The sequence below is a fragment of the Vombatus ursinus genome, unplaced genomic scaffold (assembly GCF_900497805.2).
Source record: "Vombatus ursinus unplaced genomic scaffold, bare-nosed wombat genome assembly UNPS02009573.1, whole genome shotgun sequence".
Taxonomy (NCBI): domain Eukaryota; kingdom Metazoa; phylum Chordata; class Mammalia; order Diprotodontia; family Vombatidae; genus Vombatus; species Vombatus ursinus.
The window spans coordinates 466,268-487,240 of NW_020949351.1; the positions used below are offsets into that span (position 1 = coordinate 466,268).

The 20,973-nt window shown below is 35.8% G+C and overlaps 1 protein-coding gene across 2 annotated transcripts in view; it reads right to left on the reverse strand.

The window, feature by feature from the left end:
• The window catches only part of SPIRE1 (spire type actin nucleation factor 1), a 240,612-nt gene that overhangs the window by 59,130 nt on the left and 160,509 nt on the right, over positions 1–20,973 (reverse strand). For both annotated transcript variants that reach the window (XM_027852423.1, XM_027852422.1), the window contains exons 5-6: positions 14,165–14,242; positions 9,477–9,641 (exon numbers count right to left, since the gene is read on the reverse strand). In XM_027852423.1, coding sequence (XP_027708224.1) covers positions 9,477–9,641; positions 14,165–14,242 — 243 coding nt within the window. The remainder of the gene's footprint in view (positions 1–9,476; positions 9,642–14,164; positions 14,243–20,973) is intronic.

Here is a 20,973-nt window from a genome sequence, read left to right on the forward strand (position 1 = left end):
GGGATTCATTATTTATCCTCATAATCAGGTCCTAGCTGTGTTCAGACCTAGTTGTATAACAACAAACTTTCAGAAAAACAGGTATCACCATAGAATCACAAGATTTAGAGCTTTCAAGGCATGTCATTCAGACAATATCAGAGGTCCGACCCACTCCATCTTGCAGCTCTGGGAATTTTATCTGATTTTATGACATGCCTGGAATACTCTACACCCTCACAGATGCCTCCTGCCTTCTCTGGCTTCCTTTAAGTCTCGACTAAAAAGACTGTCCTCAGCCCCTCTTAATTCTAATGCCTTCCTTTTCTTATTTCCTATTTATCCTTTATATAACTAGTATATATCCTTTATATACTCACTGTCTCCTCCATTAGACTGTGAGCTCCTTCAGGGCAGGGACTATCTTTTGTCTCTTTTTTCATCCCGAGTGCTTAACACATTGCTTGGAACACAGGAGGCACTTAATAAATGTTTATTAATTGATCATATCATACGGCTTTCTAGCTCAAGCTCCAGGGGCTCCCAATTGCCTCCAGGATAAAAACACATTTCTCTGTTTGACATTTGAAGCTTTTCACAACATGGCTCCATCCTGTCTTCCCAAGTTTATTCCACATTGCCCTCCTCCACACACTCAACATTTCAGCCAAATTTGCCTATTTGATATTCTCTGAACACAACATTCCATCTCCCATCTTTGTAAAAGTTACTCTTCATGCCCAGAATCTTTCCTCATCTCTGTCTCAAAGAACAGCTTTTTCCTCAGGCTTAGTTCAAGAACCACGTCCTGTACAAGAAGCCCTGATTTCCCCTCCCTCCAATTGAGACTCCCCTACCCCCTAAAATTACCTTATATTTACTTTCTATATAGTTTATATTTCTCTGTCTTCAGTCCATTCCCATTCCCCATAGAATGCAAGTTCCTTAAAAACAGGCATGTTTAGTTTTTGTCTTTGCAGACCCAGGACCTAGCATAGAGCCTAGTATATAGTGCCATTAAATTTATTTTTAAAGAATGAATGCTCAAGGTCACAAAGTAATAGCAGAATTCAACATAGATCTTCTGACAGCAAATACGTTATTTTTTCTTCACACTACATATACCACAGTACAACCCTTATAGCTGAACTCTTGGGACAAAATAAATACAAACAGAAAAGTATAGTACATAGTATTTGGGCATGTGCAAAAAATAGGATTCATTCTTATGGTTTATGAAAATATTTAGTTTCAAACAAAACACATATTAACATTGATGGAAGACAATAAAAACAGTCTTTGCTTTGAATAGCCACCAAATAGAAATACTATGGAGTAAATGTTGAAAAAGATTTCTGTATTTTATAGAATGAAGTATTAACACTACTCAAAAACTGGCATGAGTTGCCACAACCAATTCACAAGCAGAAAAATACAGGCCTATTTAGAGTAGAAGAGAAACAAGGACATTATTTTTATTCACTTAAGCACTCATCACCTTTAAGTTCAAAGAAATGTACCTCAATATGTCACTGGCATTTCAAACTCAACATATCTAAAACAAAACTCATCTTTCCTCCTATCTCTCCTCCCAATTTCTCCATCTGAGTTGAGTACTACTTTCTATTCACCCAAGTTTGCAATCTTGAAGCAATCCTGACTTTTCATTCTCTTTCAATACCTGCAGTTGTCATGTCTTACCAATTCTACCTCCATAATATTTCTTGTAACCATGCCCTTCTCTCTACTTTGCACATATTAGTTCAGTTCCTCACCACTTCTTGAAGAGACCAGTGGTCTCTAACTTTTTTTTTTAATTTTTTTAGGCAATTGGGGTTAAGTGACTTGCCCAGGGTCACACAGCTAGTAAGTGTCAAGTGTTTGGTCTGAGGCCGGATTTGAACTCAGGTCATCCTGACTTCAGGGTTGGTGCTCTATCTACTGTGCTACCTAGCTGCCCCGGTCCCTAACTTTTTAAATCCTACATCCCCACCAACAAAAAAATTTTTAAGCATACACACATAAAATATACACATATTTTATATAATATACATGTACTACTCTAACAATACATCGTCAACATTAAAAAAATCCACAAATTAGAAATTAAGTAAGAAAATGATGAAATGAGTATCTTAAAAATAAATTTTAATTCCTTAATAGTACAAAACTTTTTTGCTTTTAAAGAACAATGTAACTGAATATGCTTTTCTTATTTTAAAGTAGATTTTAATGCTACTGTTGGTTTTATCTTACATCACTAAATTTCTCCCAGTATTTCTCCTCCTAAAAGGAGTGAAAATGGAGTAAAGGGAGAAAGGAACTAAGAAATACCTTTTTTTGTGAGAGGCTATATTTTGGGAAAACAAATCCTTTGCAATTCAAAGATATTTGGGAAAAGGCTTGTATTCAGTGAAAACGTCAAATCATAGATTTTTTTTAAAAATTGAAATTGTATAATATTTTTGCTTCTTCTATTTGCTTCTCACATGAAGACTATGACTGCTATGCTAATCTCTCTGTGGCTTTGTCCTTAGTCATAAAACAGGCCTAAACTACCCGATCTCTAAGGTCCCTTCCAGCTCTGTGACTCTACTACAAAATTTGAAAGCAGTTACACAGTCACCTGAAGTTTTTTCTTTTCCAGGCTAAACTTCCTCAATTGTTTAAATTGATGATATGGTATGATTTCTAAGCTCTTCACCATCCTGGTTGCTTCCACTAAAGCTCTCCAGCTAAGCAATAATTTTTCTAAAATGTGGTGCCCAGAGTACCTAACATCACCACAAAAAAAACCAACTCCCCCAAAACTAGTTATATTTTAATAGAACATATTAATGATATTAACAGTTATTTCACAATCAGCTGTCTCTGTGGAATTAAATTATGGACTGGGAGAGCAAAGGTCAAAATTAATAACAAGTCAGAAGAAAGGATAAGAGTGAGAAGAAGATACAATTCCAACCTGACTTATTTAAAAAAATTATCAACTACAAAAAAGTAAAGTGTAAAAAAAAAACACTGAAAAAGATATTGAATCCACCATTTCTTTTATTTAAATTTCCCCTTTTATTATTTCATATTTATAATCTGTGTTCAGTGTAAATCAATTCCATAGCATGAGGGTAGTTATGTGATTCAAAGTATAAAGATACAAGCACAATGTACAATAATCTCATAGAGCAGAATGCAAAAGAATGTCCATTCCCCCACACAAAAGCTTGAGACATTTTGCATTGGAATGTTTCAGGACTGGCTGCTACAGACATTAATATTCATTGCTTGTCTATGAAATCAGGATACTACAGTCATATCGGATATTAGAAAATCTAAGCAACAGTATATATGAACCAATAATCAAAAATTGAGGCATTTGTAAAATATTTACTTTTCTGGATGAAGCTTGCTTTAGTCTAAGTACAAGGTTTTATTAAATAAAAATAGTGAATGATAGTTTCGAATGAAGTTTTTTTCAATTTACAAAGAGTTTTTAAAGTATTTAAAGAAATAACATAAAATAGGACTTGTGAATTTCAAATGATATGATTAAATTCCCAGTCCTTACATTAAAAATATTCTATTTTTGTAAATATTTGGCATCCATTTATTTTGCCTCTTAAGTTTTAAGACTCTGACAAAACCTTTAAAATGTACTATTATCAAATGAAAGTTAATCAAGATTTACAGAAATAAATCCAGTGTCTGACAGTTACTCAAGAGATCATGTATTCAAAATTCTTTGAAATTAAGAAGATATATGACACATGACATTTGGCGGGATCTAACTGGAATGTGTCTCTATTCTTTGACTTGATTCTACTTAAGCCACATTTACTAATTAAGGTTTTACTTTGGAAAGGCACCAATACATCCGTGCTTTGGCACATGCCATACTTTATAAGATTTAAGTGCAATGTCAAATCCAAAGCCTCAGACAAAATATTTCAGTTATGAGAACAACATTTTAAAAATTACCAAGATTATATATGATCGTTAAATTAGCACTGCTTAAATACATAGATTGATGTTTATGTTCTTTTTAATGTACATATAAATAGAAATATGGAAGCTTTTTATATTGTCTGTCTAATCATTCATGGTCATAAAAAGTCAATAAACCAAAGTAATAATGGAGATTTTATCCCATACCCTGGGGTCCTTCTATTTTTGAGCAAGTCAAAAGTATTCTTGATTTCTGACACTGATTTTAACACTGGAGTCCAATATCATTTAAACCTGCTCAAGTCTTAAGAGTTTTTTTGGTTTTAGTAAGTAAAATTTGGGATATGAGTCTATGACCTCTAGATTCAATTTATGTCCAAATTAAGTGGTGGAATAGAGTGAATTTGGTAAAGATGTCTTGACTCTTGCTTTGAGGACTTGTAGATGCAGTTATATTAGTTAGGCAGAGTTAATGAAGCATAACTATTTGGTTACCCAAGTTTCTCAACAGTAGAGATGCAGAAAAAAAGGAGAAAGAGAGAAACAAGAAGCTGGCAATTGACTATAGTTTCAGTGGAGTGACTGGGTTAAAAGCTTCAGGGAGTTCTCTGGTCAGTGAAATCTCATTCTTCCCCTATATTAAAGCAATAAAATCTTTTACTCTCCAGGGAAGGGAGAGTAATAGAGGGGTCTGATTGCTGTTTGTATGCAGATTTTAAAGTCTTTAAATAAGCCTTGGGAGCTGTACCCTCCAAAAAGCCCACTAGGATATTTCAGCATATAAATGTAAACATGTAAATCATACTTCCATCATAATTTGGAAATGTACATCAAACAGATTACACTTCAATTGCAGATTTAGTCTTTCTTTAGTTTGTAATGCTATACCTTTCTACAAATGGGGAAAAGATTCCCTTTCCTCCCTGTCCCCTCCCCCACATAACAGACATTTAATAAATCAAAGTTTATTGACTAATTGAATGTTTACTGACGAACTGACTGAGAAGCATGTGCTTCCCAGATCTATTTATCTAGCCTTAACCTCTTTCCTGACTTTTGATCTTGTTTCACCAATAGATGCCTTTGAACATCTCAGACTGGATGTCTTAATAGACACCTTGAACTCCACATATTTAAAACAGATCTCATTGTCTTTTTCCTCAAACACTCCCTTCTTCCCAACATTCCTAGTACTTTTGATGGTTATCACCTTTCTCCCAGTCTCCCAGGCTCTCAACCCAAGTGTAGTCCTTGATTTTTCACTCTCTCTCATCCGCCCCACCTCCCCCATTTCAGTTACCAATCCTACCTTCCTAACATCCCGGCATACATCCCCTTCTCTATTCACACTTCCATTTGCTACAATCTTTCATTACCTCATATCCAGACTACTGCAATATCTGCTGTTTGGTCCTCCTTCCTCAAGTCTCCCCCCATTCTAGTCCATCCTACATTCAGCTACCAAAGTAATCTTCCTAAGGTGCTGGTCTGTTTGTGCGTCACTCCCCACCTTCTCTCCCTAGCCCAAACTCCATTCAATAAATTCTAGTGCCTCCCTATTACCTCTAGGAGTAAATATAAAATTTTCTGTTTGCTTTTAGAGCCCTTCATAACCTGGCCCCTTCCCACTTTTCCTTATTCCCCTCCCCTCCAGGCAGGCTATGATTGAGTGACACTGGCCTTCTTGATATAATTCACATAAGCCACTCATCTCATAGCTCCACACACATTTTCCCTAGAGGTCTTGGAATTCTCTCCCTCCTCATCTTGGTTTTCTGGCTTCCTTCAAGATTCCACTCAAATGTTTCTTTGCAAGAGGTCTTTCTTAGTCTCTGTCTCTGTTAGTGCTTTCCTTTCTCAGATTATCTCCAATTTGCTGTATATGTATGTATGTATGTATGTATGTATGTTTGTATGTGTGTATATGCATGAGCGCTCTCTATCATGTGTGTGAGGGTGTATACATATATACCCACACATATACACATCTTGTTTGTACATAATTATTTACATGTTACCTCATCTATTACAGTGAGCTCCTAGAAAGGAAGGGCTGTTTTTGTCCTTATTAGTATCCCGTGTTTTGCACAGTGCTTGGCACATAAGTGCTTTATAAATGCTTGATGACTTTCCTGATCCCCTCAGGGACTTGTACTTATCTTCCTACAGATTACATTGTATTTACTTTGTAGCTATTTTGCATATAGAGGCCTAAGTGTCTTTTCCCTCCACAGAACGTAAACTCCTTGAGGACAGGCACTTTTACTGTCGTCTTTGTATTCACAGAATTTAACATTGTGTCTAGGTTCAGTGAGGACTTAATAAATGCTTATAACAGTGACTGACTGTTTCATTACTCAGTTAAATTTACCATAGACTTCATGTAGAGTAGGTCTCAAGACTGGAGTTTTATGATACTTTAAAATATTATTACCTTCAATCATGTTATTTCCAGGACAGAAACAGTCACAAAAGAATGTTTCTTGTGTCTTCCCACACTTTAGAGCACTGACTTTGTGGTGTGGGGATGCCATCCTCAGACTTGGCTGGTTATTTTTGGATAGGTATTGAAATATTTGGTTTATTGATTTTAATTATCTCAAAGGCTGCAAAGTTTCCTTTGTTTTATACAAGACATACAACACTATGAATATGGAAGTGTTGGGACTAAGTTTCCTCTTCACTAGAAAGGCCACCAGAAAGGATCACAGATTTAGAAATGGAAGGGATTTTAGAAGCCATCAAGCCAAACTATCTTATTTTAGTGAAAAGAAACTGAGGCACAGAAAGGTTAAGTAGACTGTCCAGGGTTATATAGCTAGAAAGTATTGGAGGCAGCACTTGAATGCAGATCTTTGTCTCTCTAACTGCGAACAATTTGTTATGTACTAACTAGATGCACCTTTTCCTTGGTTGATTATTTACAGGAGACATCTAGCAGACAGGGAAAACACTGCTGCTAACTGCCAGCTAGCTCAATCCTAATGTATACCCAAATATTCCTACACTCTTCCTTCTTTTGGGACAACATAATTTTTTTCAACAGAGCAAGCACATTCGTCTTAAGAAAGAGTAGTTGTCCATGTCCATCAGAAGAGAACATAAAAACATTCTCTACTGTTTTGTTGTTGTCGTTCACTCGTTTCAGTCGTGTTCAACTCTTCATTTTACCCCTTTAAGGGCTTTCTTGGCAAAGATACTGCAGTACTTTGCCATTTCCTTCTCCAGCTCATTTTACAGATGAGAAAACTGAGGCACACAGGGTAAAGTGACTTGATCACGGTCAAACAGCTAGTAAATGTCTGAGGCCGGATCTAAACTCAGGTCTTCCTGACTCCAGGCCCAGCGCTCTATCCACTGCGCCACCTAGCTGCCCATTCTCTACTGTAACAGAGAACATTGAAAGGTAGGAATCAACAAAAGACGACCAAAGCTTTGGATACAATAAGATCTTTCAAACATCCTAGTTATTATGTAGCATAGAGAAGTTCCTAGTCATTGTGTAACATAGAGTAGATGACTATTTCTTAGGAACCCTATTACATCAAAGAAATAAGGTATTATTTTAAATTGGGCCAAATATAAATTTTCAAGCATTTTTCACATTATAGTTTTTTAAGAAGGAAGACATAATGAATGTTAAATAAAACTCTTTCCCTAATTTTCAACCAATCCTTATCCATTGGCTCCTCCCATGCCCCCATCCTTAACAACATCTTCACTGGACCCCTTTCATCCCCTGAAGCCAAAGTCCTATAACTATTCTCTATTTCAATCACCAAACTCCTAGAAAAACAAAACAAAACAAAAAACCTCTTCCATTATCCAGTGCCTCCACTTTCTCACCTCCCACTCACTTTCTAAGCCCTTTGAAAACAGGCCATGGGTCCACACAGTCAAACTGAAATCACTCTCTTCAATATCAACAATGACCTCTTCACTAAATTCAAAGGCCTCTTCTCAGCCCTTAGTTCTATGCAGCATTTGACACTATTGACCACTCTCTTCTGGATGTTTTTTTTTTCCCAGAGTTTTCATAACACTCACTGCTTTGTCATGGTTCTCTTGTCCGTCAGACCAATCTTTTGCAGGATTATCTTTCATGTTCTGACTCCTTTGCTCTATTTGGGGCACTCTCCTCTATTCTCTCCACACTCTTTCTCTTGGTAATCTTACCAGTTCTTATGGATTCAATTCTAAATAGATGAATCCAGTCCTCATCTCTCTCCTAACTACAGTTCCTTATCTCCAACTGCTTGCTGGACATCAACCTAGACATCTCACAGGAATCTCAAATTTAAAGTGTGTGTGTGTGTGTGTGTGTGTGTGTGTGTGTGTGTGTGCAAAAACCCAAATCTAAATCCATTTCTCTCCTTCCTAGTTATCGTCTATGAAGGACCCCAGAATCATCCTCAACTCTTCATGCTCTCTTCCATCTGTATCCAATTAGCAGTTAAGTCCTCCTTAATTTTACTTCCATAACATCTTTTGTATCTATCCCCTTTTCTCCTCTTACATAGTCATCAACCTGAGTTTAGGGCCCTCAGCACCTTGCACCTGGACAAGAAGGTAACAGCCTCCTAATTAGTCTTCCTGCATCTAATCTCTTCTCTCTTTTATCCATCTTCCACATGGCTATCAAAGGGAGATTTGATTCATAAAGCACACATCCTTATATTTTTGCACTGCATCTCTCTCCAAATATTCATTCATGTCTCACTCCAGTCTAAAAAAGCTATAGTAATCCCCTGGTGCCTACGATAAAATGCAAATGCTCTACTATGGCTCTGATTTATGTTTGAGGCAGATTACAGATTACTCTTCCTCACATTTATTTGCTATTCCCTGTGCACAACTTCCATCTCTTGCTTCCATGATTGAATAAACTGCTGACCATTCTTCTAATGTTCCCCATTTTCTTTCTGACTCTTGGAAATACTAAGGCTCAGCTCAAATGCCTCCTCCTTCAAGAAGTGTTTCCTGATGTCCACAATTGTTAGTTCATCCAGGAAACAAAAAAATGCAGAATAATTATGAAGTTTATTTGACATGAGTTACAACCCATCCATGTATGGTAAAGCATTGACAGGATATTCTGCATCATTGCAAGAAACACCCAAATTGATGCACTCAGAGAACCTTTTGAGTATATCCTGTATTTTACTTGTATGTGAACATGCTGAATGCAAGATTCCTGAGCACTGGAACTAGCCTGCTTTTGTCTCTGTGTTCCCAGTGATTAGCATAGTGTCTAGTATCCAGCAGACACTCAATAAATGCTTGTCGACAGATTGACAGGTAAAACAAAAAATATGGAAGTAAAACAGAATCTCCACAGTCAGAAAACAGTAGAACATGAGGAATATCAAAATAACTAGATAAAAGAAACTAAATTCACACTTATACCATACATTTTACCAAACACTGGATGGATGCAGTTCTTAGTAAAAAGTAGCAAACTAAATTTAAAAAGACATGATCCATATGGTCATTTTCACGTAACATATAGAGATAGAAAAATAACCATTAGATTTTATTATAAACCCATTACTTACCATTACCTTCCTCAAAGTGTAGCGCTTGCAGCGAATGTCATCCATTAACATCTCATAAGGTGTGAGCTGATATTCAATTGGCAAAGGATTATATTGACGCTCTTGAACCTTCTTCAGTTTCACACCATTCCGCAAATCCCTCATCACCTGTACCCAGAAACGAGCCTAGAGAGAAAAGGGAGAAAAAGCAACACCAAAGCATGTAAGTCAATGTTTTCTTCTGAAATGTCCAAGCAACATAAGCTAAAAAGATTCTTAGACTCCCAGTAGCCCACAAAAAGAAATGGTAAAAATTTAAGGTGAGAAAAGCTAATGTGTATGTGAGGTGTTGAGCCTGACCTCTCTCTTAAAAACCTGAGTTTAACTCATTTCCACAAGCTATTAGTAAATATTTAATTCCTTCATCCTGCCATCACTACTGGTAAATCACAATTTATTTTCCAAGTTAAATAATATTGACAAATTGCACTCAAGAAAAGACATGGGACAACAAAAAAGCCAAAATGCCCACAAGTGGGGAAATAAAAATTGAGGAAAACTTTCATTCTCATAAGAGGCAGTATGGTAATGGAAAGAAGAGTCAACTAGGAGTCAAAAACTTAGGTTTCAATCCCAACCCCACAGTTAAGTGACAGAGTCAATACCAAAACCTAAGTCTTTTGACTTGTAATCAAAAGTTAAATTTGCATAATACTCTACAATTTATAAAGTGATTTCACAAATTTTACAAAATTTAAAACAATATCACAAACCGATTGTTTGATCTTTGCAACAAATCTGTGGGGTAGGCAGAACTCAAATATAACCCCATCCCCTTAACCCTATCCCCACCTATTTTTTCAGAAGAACAAACAAACTGAGTCTGTTTCTTCTTCCTTAAACAAATGGGTTGGGGGTGAGGGAGAATTGAGGAAGGTCAGATAATACCTGAATTCTGCCGCCTTTTCATGATTGTAAATATTAAATGAGATAATGTTTGTGAAATCCCATTTTAAGCTGTAAAAAGCATAATAATTTAAAGGATTTTAGTTACTATACTACAACCTAAGGTGTGAGAGTCTATATTCAAATAAAATTAAAATCAATGCAATATTTAACTGAAAAACTATAAAGCTCACTGAAATGACCAAAAAGATCAGTTATCTAAATTTATTTGAATATAAATTCATATATACATATATATGTATTTTTTTTTTGCTTTTTTGTGAGGCAATTGGGGTTAAGTGACTTGCACAGGGTCACACTGCTAGTGTCAAGTGTCTGAGGCCAGATTTGAACTCAGGTCCTCCTGACTGCCCCCAGATAGATATACTTTCAAATCTTTAGTATACATGGAATTATCCCCTGAATATTTTTTCAAAGAAGTTCTAAATATTAATACTGTGATATATCACTAATATTATTCTTTATAATATGCTGAAATGTGTCACAGATGTTGATAGTGATTATAATAGTGTAAGTAAAGTCTGTTTTTAAAAAATTAGATAAATTAAAATTTACAAAACACATCTTTGCTTTAAAAAAGAATTTATACACACAATATTCTTTTTTTTTTTTTTTTGGTTAGGCAATGGGGTTAAGTGACTTGCCCAGGGTCACACAGCTAGTAAGTGTTATGTGTCTGAGGCTGGATTTGAGCTCAGGTCCTCCTGACTCCAGGGCCGGTGCCACTGCACCACCTAGTTGCCCCACAATATTCTTTTAAGTTGTAAACTCACACAGTATAACACAATTTTACAAAAATTTAAACTCAACTCTTTTAGAAGTCCATTCAATTTAAGAATGCATTAATTGGAAGGGACAGCTACGTGGCACAGTGGATAGAGCACCGACCTTGGAGTCAGGAGGAGCTGAGTTCAAATCCGTCCTCGGACACATAACACTTCCTAGCTGTGTGACTCTGGGCAAGTCACTTAACCCCAACTACCGCACACAAAAAAAAAAAAAAAAAGAAAGAAAGAAAAAAGAGAATGCATTTATTATGAAAAGAGAAGCATAAGTGTTATTGTACTTTTTTTGGGAAAAAGGAAACGGACTTGTTCCATTTGGCCCTAAAAGGCAGAAACAGGAACAATGAGAAGAGGTATGTGCCCCTTAATGTAAGAAAAGACTCTTCAAGAATTAGAACTACCCAAAAGTGAATGGGCTACCTCAGAACACAGTGGGTTCCCCATCATCGAGGACTCTTGAAGCAAAGGATGGATGACCATTTGTCAGATATGTTGTGGAAATAATTTCTTATTCAGGTAGTTGGAGGACCAGATGGCCTCTGAGTTTACTTTCAACACTTCAATTTGTGATATTGTATTGGTCTTTTAATCTTTATTATTCTAGGGAGTTTCTTGGACAAATATTTTAAAATACTTTAAAATTCCTTTCTCATTCAAGATGTTCTAATGCCTTTTTCATTTTTATTTCCTTTTCTTCTGTTCCATTTCATTTTATTTTTCTATTCCCTCTAGCAATTAAATATTTAAAAGATTTACAAGGAGAAAAAAAACTGAAGTAAAATGCAGTTTTCTTTGGAATAAACTAATGCTTCTCTTATTAGTGGTCAGATCAGTTCTTAAATTATATTTAGGCACTTCTACCAGATCTATCAGAGTTAACATTTGTAATGGTGGAACTTCCACCCTGGGGCCCCACCGTCCTGATTGGTGATTGCCTCTTATGAACCACTATTTCAAGAAAGTCTTAGTCGTTATACTTTAGTTCACTCTCTCTTCCATAGCCTCACTAATTGCTTAACACTTTCTTCCCACTGCTCCCTCTCCCCACTTCCAATTCTGGAACCTTGAACCATGATCAAGTCAACTTTGTTATTATTGCTAGATGGGTTTTGTCAATCCAGTCCCCTATTATCTCACTCACTCTCTCCATAACTTTCCTGATCAAAGTGATTCTTCCTAGCTACCACTCTCCGATGGGTGTTGTCTCCTATTAGAATCAAAGTTCCTTAAGAGTAGGAAATGTTTTGGCTTTTGTTTTTGTATTCTAAGGGCTTAGCATAGTTATTAGCACATAATAAATGATTAATAAATGATGTCTCATTCATTCATTAATCACTTGATGACGATGATAACAATAGTAATAATGATATTAGCTAACATTTATATAGCTACTATGAACCAGGTATTGTGCTAAGTACTTTATAATTATATCTCATTTGATCCTCACAAAAACTTTGCAAGGTAGGTGCTATTACTATCCCTATTTTACAGATGAGGAGATTGCGGCAAACAGAAGTTAAGTGATTTGCTCAGGGTCACACAGCTAGTAAGTGTCTGAAGCCATATTTGAACTTAGGTCTTCCTGACTCCAGGCCTGATGCTCTATCTACTGAACCACCCAGCTACCTCTGATTATTACAAATGATTCTTTTCTCAGGGCATACGTTTGTGTGAGAGGAGATTAGGTGGTTTCTTTTGTTACATACTTGAAAGTAGCAGCTGCAGTTCTTTACATACATTCTTTCATTTCTTTTTACTAATTAATAAACGCTTTTCCATTCATTCATTCATTGGAAAGAACACTGGGTTTGGAATAGTAAGAACTAAATACTATCCTGGTTCTTCCACTTACTGGTTATGTGACCTTGGGAAAGCCATTTAATCCTTCTGAGCCTCAGCTTCTTCACTTGTAAGATGATTAGGTTGGCCTAGGGTATCTCTAAGATCCCTCTAAATCTAATTCTTGGAGCCCTAGGAACCTATGACTAGGCTTTTCACATAATTCTGAATCCCTGGAGTAACTGTCTATGTAAATTAAAACAAAGATCAAGTGATCATAGGATTCAGAGATGGAGGGATCTTAGAGATCATCCAATCTAACTCTCATTTTACAGATAAGGAAAGTAAGGTCCAGAAAGGTTAAGTAAATTGCCCAGGGTCACAAAGGAAATAAGGAGTAAACCTCTAAGTCCCATCTTTTTTTGAGGCAGTTAGGTGGTTCAGTGGATAGAGAACTAGGCCTGAAGTCAGGAAGACTTGAGTTCAAATTTGGCTTCAGATGTGAACTAGCTGCATGACTCTAGGCAAGTCACTTAGCCATCGTTTGCCTTGGTTTCTTCCTCCATAAAAAGGGGATAATAACAACACCTATCTGTCAGGGTTGTTGTGAGGATCAAATGAGATAATAATTATAAAGTATTTAGCACAGTCATGGTTCACAGTAAGTGCTATATAAATTTTAACTATCATCATCATCATCATCATCATCTTCATACTATTAAAATTTCAGTATACATAAAAAAAAGGTGAGCAATTCATTAACATTAGTAAAAAGTACCAATACTACGACAATTTGGATTCCTTAAGAAAAGAAAACTTTACTTCAGTGACTCAAATAACAAATTCCTTAATACTTATGGAGTATTAGCTTAAATTCTACTTTTAATTCTTGTTATGCTAAAAATAGAACTTTAGCTCAGACCTTCACTGTAGCACTGTTGTGCTATTTAATGATTGTATCTGTTTTTTTAAAAGGCCAAATACCAAGATCCTTTTATAAAACTGGAAACTAAATTTTTAAAATTTAGTGGTTATATTTCTGAGCATCAAACTAAATATTCTGTATCTACATCATACTACCACTACAGAAAGTCTTTAAAACATGAAATTAAATCATAGCAGGTCTTTCCTAAAAAATAAATAGAATAGAAAAAAATAATTATTTTAAAGGAATCTTACCCAGTCAGCATTTTTCAGCTCATCTAGGTCCGTACTGGATTCATCACTCTTTTCCATTTCTTGAATCTTCTTAAGATTCTGTCAGTTAAGAAATAAAAAGACACAAGTTAAGCAAAACTACTGAAGAAAATTTAATTAAGCCACTCTGTAAAAATTAAAGTATCTACTGATTTCTTCAAAGAAATGATAACTATGACTTCTCCAGAGTCTCTAGAAAAGGACAATCAGTATTTAAATAGCTTGAAGTTTCTCCTACAGTCAAGGGAATAACCTAGAAAACTGCAGAAGAACTTTTTTCAGTTTTGTGATTTTGATCATAACCTAAAGGTTTCTGAGGCAGCTAGGTGAAATAGTGGATACAGTGTCAGGCATGGAGTAAGGAAGACTCATCTTCCTAAGTTCAAATCCGGCCTCAGAAACTTGTGACCCTGGGCACGTCACTTAACCCTGTTTGCCTCAGTTTCCTCATCTGTAAAATGAGCCGGAGAAAGAAAAGGCAAACTACTCCTGTACCTTTGCCAAAAAAAACCTCCAAATGCAGTCATGAAGAGTCAGACATAATTGAAATGACTGAACAACAACAATAAAATGTAAGTTCCTATGTCAGAATTTCAAGAAGTCATCTTGATTCATAGCTTTCAAGTAATTTTTATCAGTAAAGTATTTTCATGTGATGATAATAATTAAACTTTCATTACTACTAACAAGTCCATATCAATAAAGTTATCAACCAATCAAGGATATTAGAGTACAGTACTGTGAAACTACCTGAGTTCCAATGGACACCTGAAGTATAAATTTTGTTTTGAACATTTATATAACACTAAGTGCCAGGCACCGTGCAAAGCACTTTAAAATTATTATCTCATTTGATCCTTAACCATCCTGGGAGATATTATTATTCCCATTTTTGCAGCTAAAGAAACTGAGGTAAGCAGATGTCAAGTGACTTGCCCAAGGTTCCATAGCTAGTAAGTGTCCGAGGCTGGATTTGAACTCAAGTCTTCTTGTCTTCCCTGTGCCGCCTGCTAGATACGTGTGCTTGGTGCTAAAAGTGCTTTGCAATGATGCAGCAATCCCTTGGTTTCCATTGTAGAGGAGAAAGATGAGACAAAAAGGATTGACCCACTGAGTTGTCAAGAATCTCCAGAATGGATTCCTTGATCATTATTCAGTTTAATGTGAACTTCAGGGACTAGGTATTATGGGATTTCTGTTTCTTATTCAGCCAGCCATTTTGGTCAGAAGTCCTAATTTTACTTTATCATCATAAATTATAAGAAAGAATAGCCTCTTCCTATCATCTAGTTCTTCCTTACTGGTAAAAGAATAATCCAGATTAAAGCTGCCCTTTGTTGGTTCCTTTACCTTCAGAAAAATGAAACTATCATTAAGGCAAGTCAAGAATTTATTACCTGCCTTGCTTTTGGCAGAGACAGAGAGACACATGAAGAGATAGAGACAGGAGAGAGTTGAGAACTGTCTAGATATATGAAATTCATCATCACTACTGTATCATGAATCCAATCTTAAATCTGTTTCTTTTATGTCCAGATAGACTGTAGCATACTTTGCATAATGTGGCATTCTTGTTACATAACATAACAATATTGCTTCACTAGAGCTATACCAAAATGTTTCCACCCTTTTACTCCTTAATTTCCTCATGAGTATGTTTTCTTAATATACAATGGCACAAATATCCCCATTCCAATTCTCATCGGTCTAAATTGTTCTATATGCAAAAGCGCCACCCTTCTGAAGCCACGCAGTCATCAATCTCAGCTCACCACTGTCAGTGAAATGGAAACTGAAGTCAAATATGTCTCCTTTCATTAGTTAATCTTTATTTTACTTTGCTTGTTACTCATACTTTGTGCATTTATTCTTAGGCATCTGAGGCCACAGGTTTTAATTGCTGGTTCCTTTTTTGGATTTTTGTCTTCTATGAATTTGTGAACATCTTTACTGCTATTTTTTCAATACTGTGCCTATTCTTTATGGTATCTAATTAGTTTGTTTAATATGTTTTAGGTAGCTTCCCTCCCTCACACTGCTTTGCAGTTTTGCCCTTTTGATTAAATTTGCAGGACTCCAGAGAAAAACATTCTTACCAGCCCCATAACGTCAGACCTTATTATTTCTAATAAAGAGCTTTTTGTGATTCCTCTTCATTAAAGAATTTTTGTGGGTGTTGAGGGGGAAAGGAAAAACTCTGTAAGGTGAAAAACAGACTTCAGCTTTAGATGGGAAAAGTCTATGCCTTATATCAGTGGTTCACAAACTCTGTGGCTTCAGGACAAATTTATACCCTTAAAAATTATGGAGGACAGTGCAGTGGATAGAGCACTGGCCCTGAAGTCAGGAGGACCTGAGTTCAAATCTGGACTCAGACCAATCACTTGACCTTTACTAGCTGTGTGACCCTGGGCAAGTCACTTAACCCCAATTGCCTAAAATAAAATAAAATAAAACAAAAAAATTATGGAGGACCTCAAAGAACTTCTGTATATGTGGGCTATATCTATCAATATTTACCATATTAGAAATTAAAACTAACAAATTTAAAAACATTTGTGTATTAATTTAAAAACAACTAATAAACTCAGTGTTATGTTAAAGTTAAAATAAATAACATTTTACAAAATACATTTTCCATATTTAAAAAAAATTCTTTAAAATCTTGCTTAGTAGAAGAAAGCTGGATTGTCCTATCTGGTCCTGCATTCAATCTGTTGCAATATGTTGTTTTGGTTGAAATATATGAAGAAACTATAATCTCACATAGATACGCAGTTAGAAAAAAGAGTATTAAAATAAGCAAACAGCATATTACTATTATTATGAAAATAGTTTTGACCTTCTGGAGCCCCTGAAAGGGCCTCAGGGACCCTTAATGTCCATGAACCACACTTTGAGATCTGCTGAACTAGATGAACAAAATTCTACCAACAACAAAAATAAAAAGGGTGAAATGAATATGTTTTTAGAAAATCAGTTTGGTAAAAATGAACCAATAATCATACTTCCTTTCTATATTCACAAACTGAGCTCTAAATTGATGAAAACTGGACAATGGAAACATTCATGATTACTCTGAAAAAGACCTGAGATCAAATGCAGCCTCAGACAGTTAATAAGTTATGTGATCCTGGCCAAGTCACCCAACCACTGTCTGCAACACTTCTCTTCCAAGGATTTTTGTGAGGATAAAATGGGACAATATTTGTAAGTCACTTTGGAACCGCTAAAGTGTTATATTGATGCTATTTTTATTATTTTTGTTATCATTATGATTGTTAACAGACCTCAAAATATTGCTCCCACAGAACTTTACACACATTGCAAGTGATACATAATTTGCATAAAGGTCCCCAAAACATTTTGTTAGTGCCTGAAAATATCATGAAGAAATAAATTTCTTAGATGCCTATATTGTACCAAAGATCAAACCTAACAGTCTTTAGTGTCTTTTAGGTTCATAACAGGAAGTTTGGGGAAACAGTTTTGCTGGCGGATGAAAAAAAGAGGAAAGAGGTATTTGTAAGTGAATTTATTGTATCTTCTTTAATCTGGCACTGTTGATAACGTTTTGATGGGGATGTGTATACTCCTTGCCCTGAATCATAGAATTTTAGAATTGGCAGAGACTGTGAGAATTAGGGACAACTGGAGGCAGGGCTGACTTACTCCAAGCAATCCCAAGTACTTTCCATACTCCATAGAACAATTTATCAACTAGAAGAGAAATATAAATCTGGAGGTGATTGCATAGGTTCCTAGGAAAGTGGAAGATCATCAGAAGGGAACAAGGCTGTTTTGACTATCAAATCAGTTATGTATCTTTTATGTTTTGACAGTTTTTGTTGGGTTAAATAAAGCCTTTCTCAGATTCAATGAATTAATTTGCTTGCATCAAAGCTGAAGGTACAGATTTTCAGGAGAGAACCAAATATGAACTATATTGGGATATTCTTAGGGGAAATTCAGAGTTGGAACAGAGGCCAAAAAGTAAATGACTTGTGAACACTATTGGTCCATGTACATCCAGAACTCCTGGACCACAGGTAATATAAACAATTCAAATGAACTCCTCTACCATTGTAAGAAAGATTTTCTTCCTATCTCCTAGAATTCATTTGAGTGAAAAAAAAAAAAAAAGGAAATAAATTCTAATGATCTTAGCTATTTCAAGTGTCAAATTTTCTTTGTCATTAAAATGGTTTGTGAATTTCAAATATAAATATATTTTTACTCCTTCACAAAACATTAAAAATGTTACTAATAAGAAAATATCTAGAAAATCCCTCTCCCACTAGGTCTTTATGTAATTATAATTCTGATTCATTTGAGCTCACCAGTGAATCAATAAAAATTTTTTTAAAAAATTTAACACTGACTGAATCAAAACAAAGACCTTCGTACACATGATTAGAAGTCTCATACTTCTGTTCAGCAATAAAGTTAAATCGGTCTTGGAAAGCAGTTACAGATTTATTGGCCTGACACTGGAAAATTATATCCAAGCAATTATATCCTTGCCTTTCTAACATGATATTGTTGGTTTTTGCCTGAGCAAATGACAGCTGCTTCAATACTCAGAATATGGTGAGAAGTTCTATCTAGGAGAAACCACATGGCAATTCACTATTTTTCAGACACATTCTCTAACTAGTAATTATAATTTCTTTGTGTGCCAAAATTTTTGCTTACTAGAATCTTTTAAAAATTACTTCCACGAATAAATCATTCAGAGAATTTGAATTCATTTATATTGGTGAAAATGGTATGTCAGTTGACCCTTTTGAACAAAACAAAAAGAAGGAAAAAAAACTTCATATAGAAAAACAGAAATTCTGAGTTTGTTAGAAGGGACTACAGAGGTCACAGAGTCTGACCTGTACCCTTCTACATCCTTTGTACCTAGCATAGTCCTAGCTCAAGGCATTTAACAAACACATGTTGATCAATTGAGACCAGGAAAATATCTATTTCCAGACCAAGTAAGAAGCTATTACAATATTCTAGGTGAGAGGTAATGATACTTTGAACTAAAGTGATGGCTACAGGAAAGAAAAGGAGGTTAGAAATGGGAGATGCTGGGGAAGTAGAATCCATAGAATATGGAAACAAATTGGACATTGTAAGGATGGAGGGGGTGGTGAAAGGGAATAAAAGGTGCTTTAAGGTTGCAAACCTGGGTGATTGGAAGGTCAATAATGGTTCTCAACAAAAATGGGAAAATTTAGAAGGTTTACAGGAGAATGTCAATTCTACAATGTACTTTACAAGAGGTCATTCTTTTCTTGTAAACATCAAGTAAGGGGGATCCCTTGGAGTCCATTTCATACTTTATACCTATAGTATGTAGTAAGTTTTTCCCAATATCAAGCCTAAGTTTGCTTCTTTACAACTTTTTTATTCTATCCTTTGGGGTTAAATAGAACAAATCTAATCCCTTTTCCACTACACAGTTAAGGATAACTAGCTTGTCCTCCTTCCCCCAATCTTTTCTCTTCCAAGACTAAACATTTCCATCTTTGATTCCTTCAATCAATCCTCATATAACAGGCTCTTTACTAGCCTGGTGGCCTTTCTTTGGACTCTATTCATCTTTCCTATACTATACTACTAAACATACTACTCCAGATATAGTCTGACCAAGACATAGTATAATATCACTCATTCTTCATTCCTGGACACTCTATCTCTCCATTGAATGCAAACTAAGATTGTATTAGCTTACTTGGCTGCCAAATAACATGGCTAGCTCATATAAATCATGTAGTCAACAAAATCCCCAAATCCCCATCTAACAATACAGGTCTGTGAGGAATGCTAACAGTCTGGTTCCCACAGAATTGATAAGAAAAGAGGACAGGGGGAGATTAGGTTATTGATTAATTGATTTCTTGGTTTATCGGTTTACACAAATATGTAAACAAGATAAGGGAGTGAATGGGATAATATAGGGTGAAGCCCCCTCCGGGGAATGAACTAACCCTGACCTCAGTTACTTTTCATACTTATGACTATTGCAAGACTGCACCCAGATGCCCTGCAGCACATTCTGGCTAAACCGGATGTTCCGTGTGGCTAAACCGGATGTTCCATGTGGCTAAACCAGATGTTCTGGTTGTGCAAAGAGACCACTCCCCTCTAACTTGTTTCGAACTTCCTTCCATAGAAGTTAGAATTCCGCCAATAAATTGTGCCCCTAATATACCCAGCCAATGGGTTGAGGGAAAGGGGATTAGGGCAGTGACATTGCGGATAGGGTCTACATACTCTGCTTTACAAGACACTCAGACGCACACCCTGGCTGGAGCCATCTTGAGCAAATGCTGGGTGTGTCCTTTCTCATGAGAAAGCAATAAAACTCCTTTTTGCCTTTCTTAAAAAAATGTCTCTGATTTGATTATTTTGGGGGTCACAAACACCCCATACAGATCTGCACCTTCTCTACAACTTATTATTAGAAAGCTGCCTAGAGTACTGAGTAATCAAATGACTTGCCCAGGGTCACAGAGCCGGTATGTGTCAGAGATGGGACTTAAACCAAGGTCTTCATGATTCTGAGGCTGTCTCTCTATCTTCTACATCATGCTACCTCTCAAACTCTAGATAAATAAATATTAGTGGATCTTTTTATTGGCTACTGAAGTATTATCTGATTCAAGGGTACAATTTGCAATTGCCCAAAACTTCTTTATAATACACATTTCTAAAAATATAATGCTATTACTGTTTTGTGGATAGAATAAAAATTTTAAATATAAAATAAAATATAAATAAGAAAGTTATGCTCA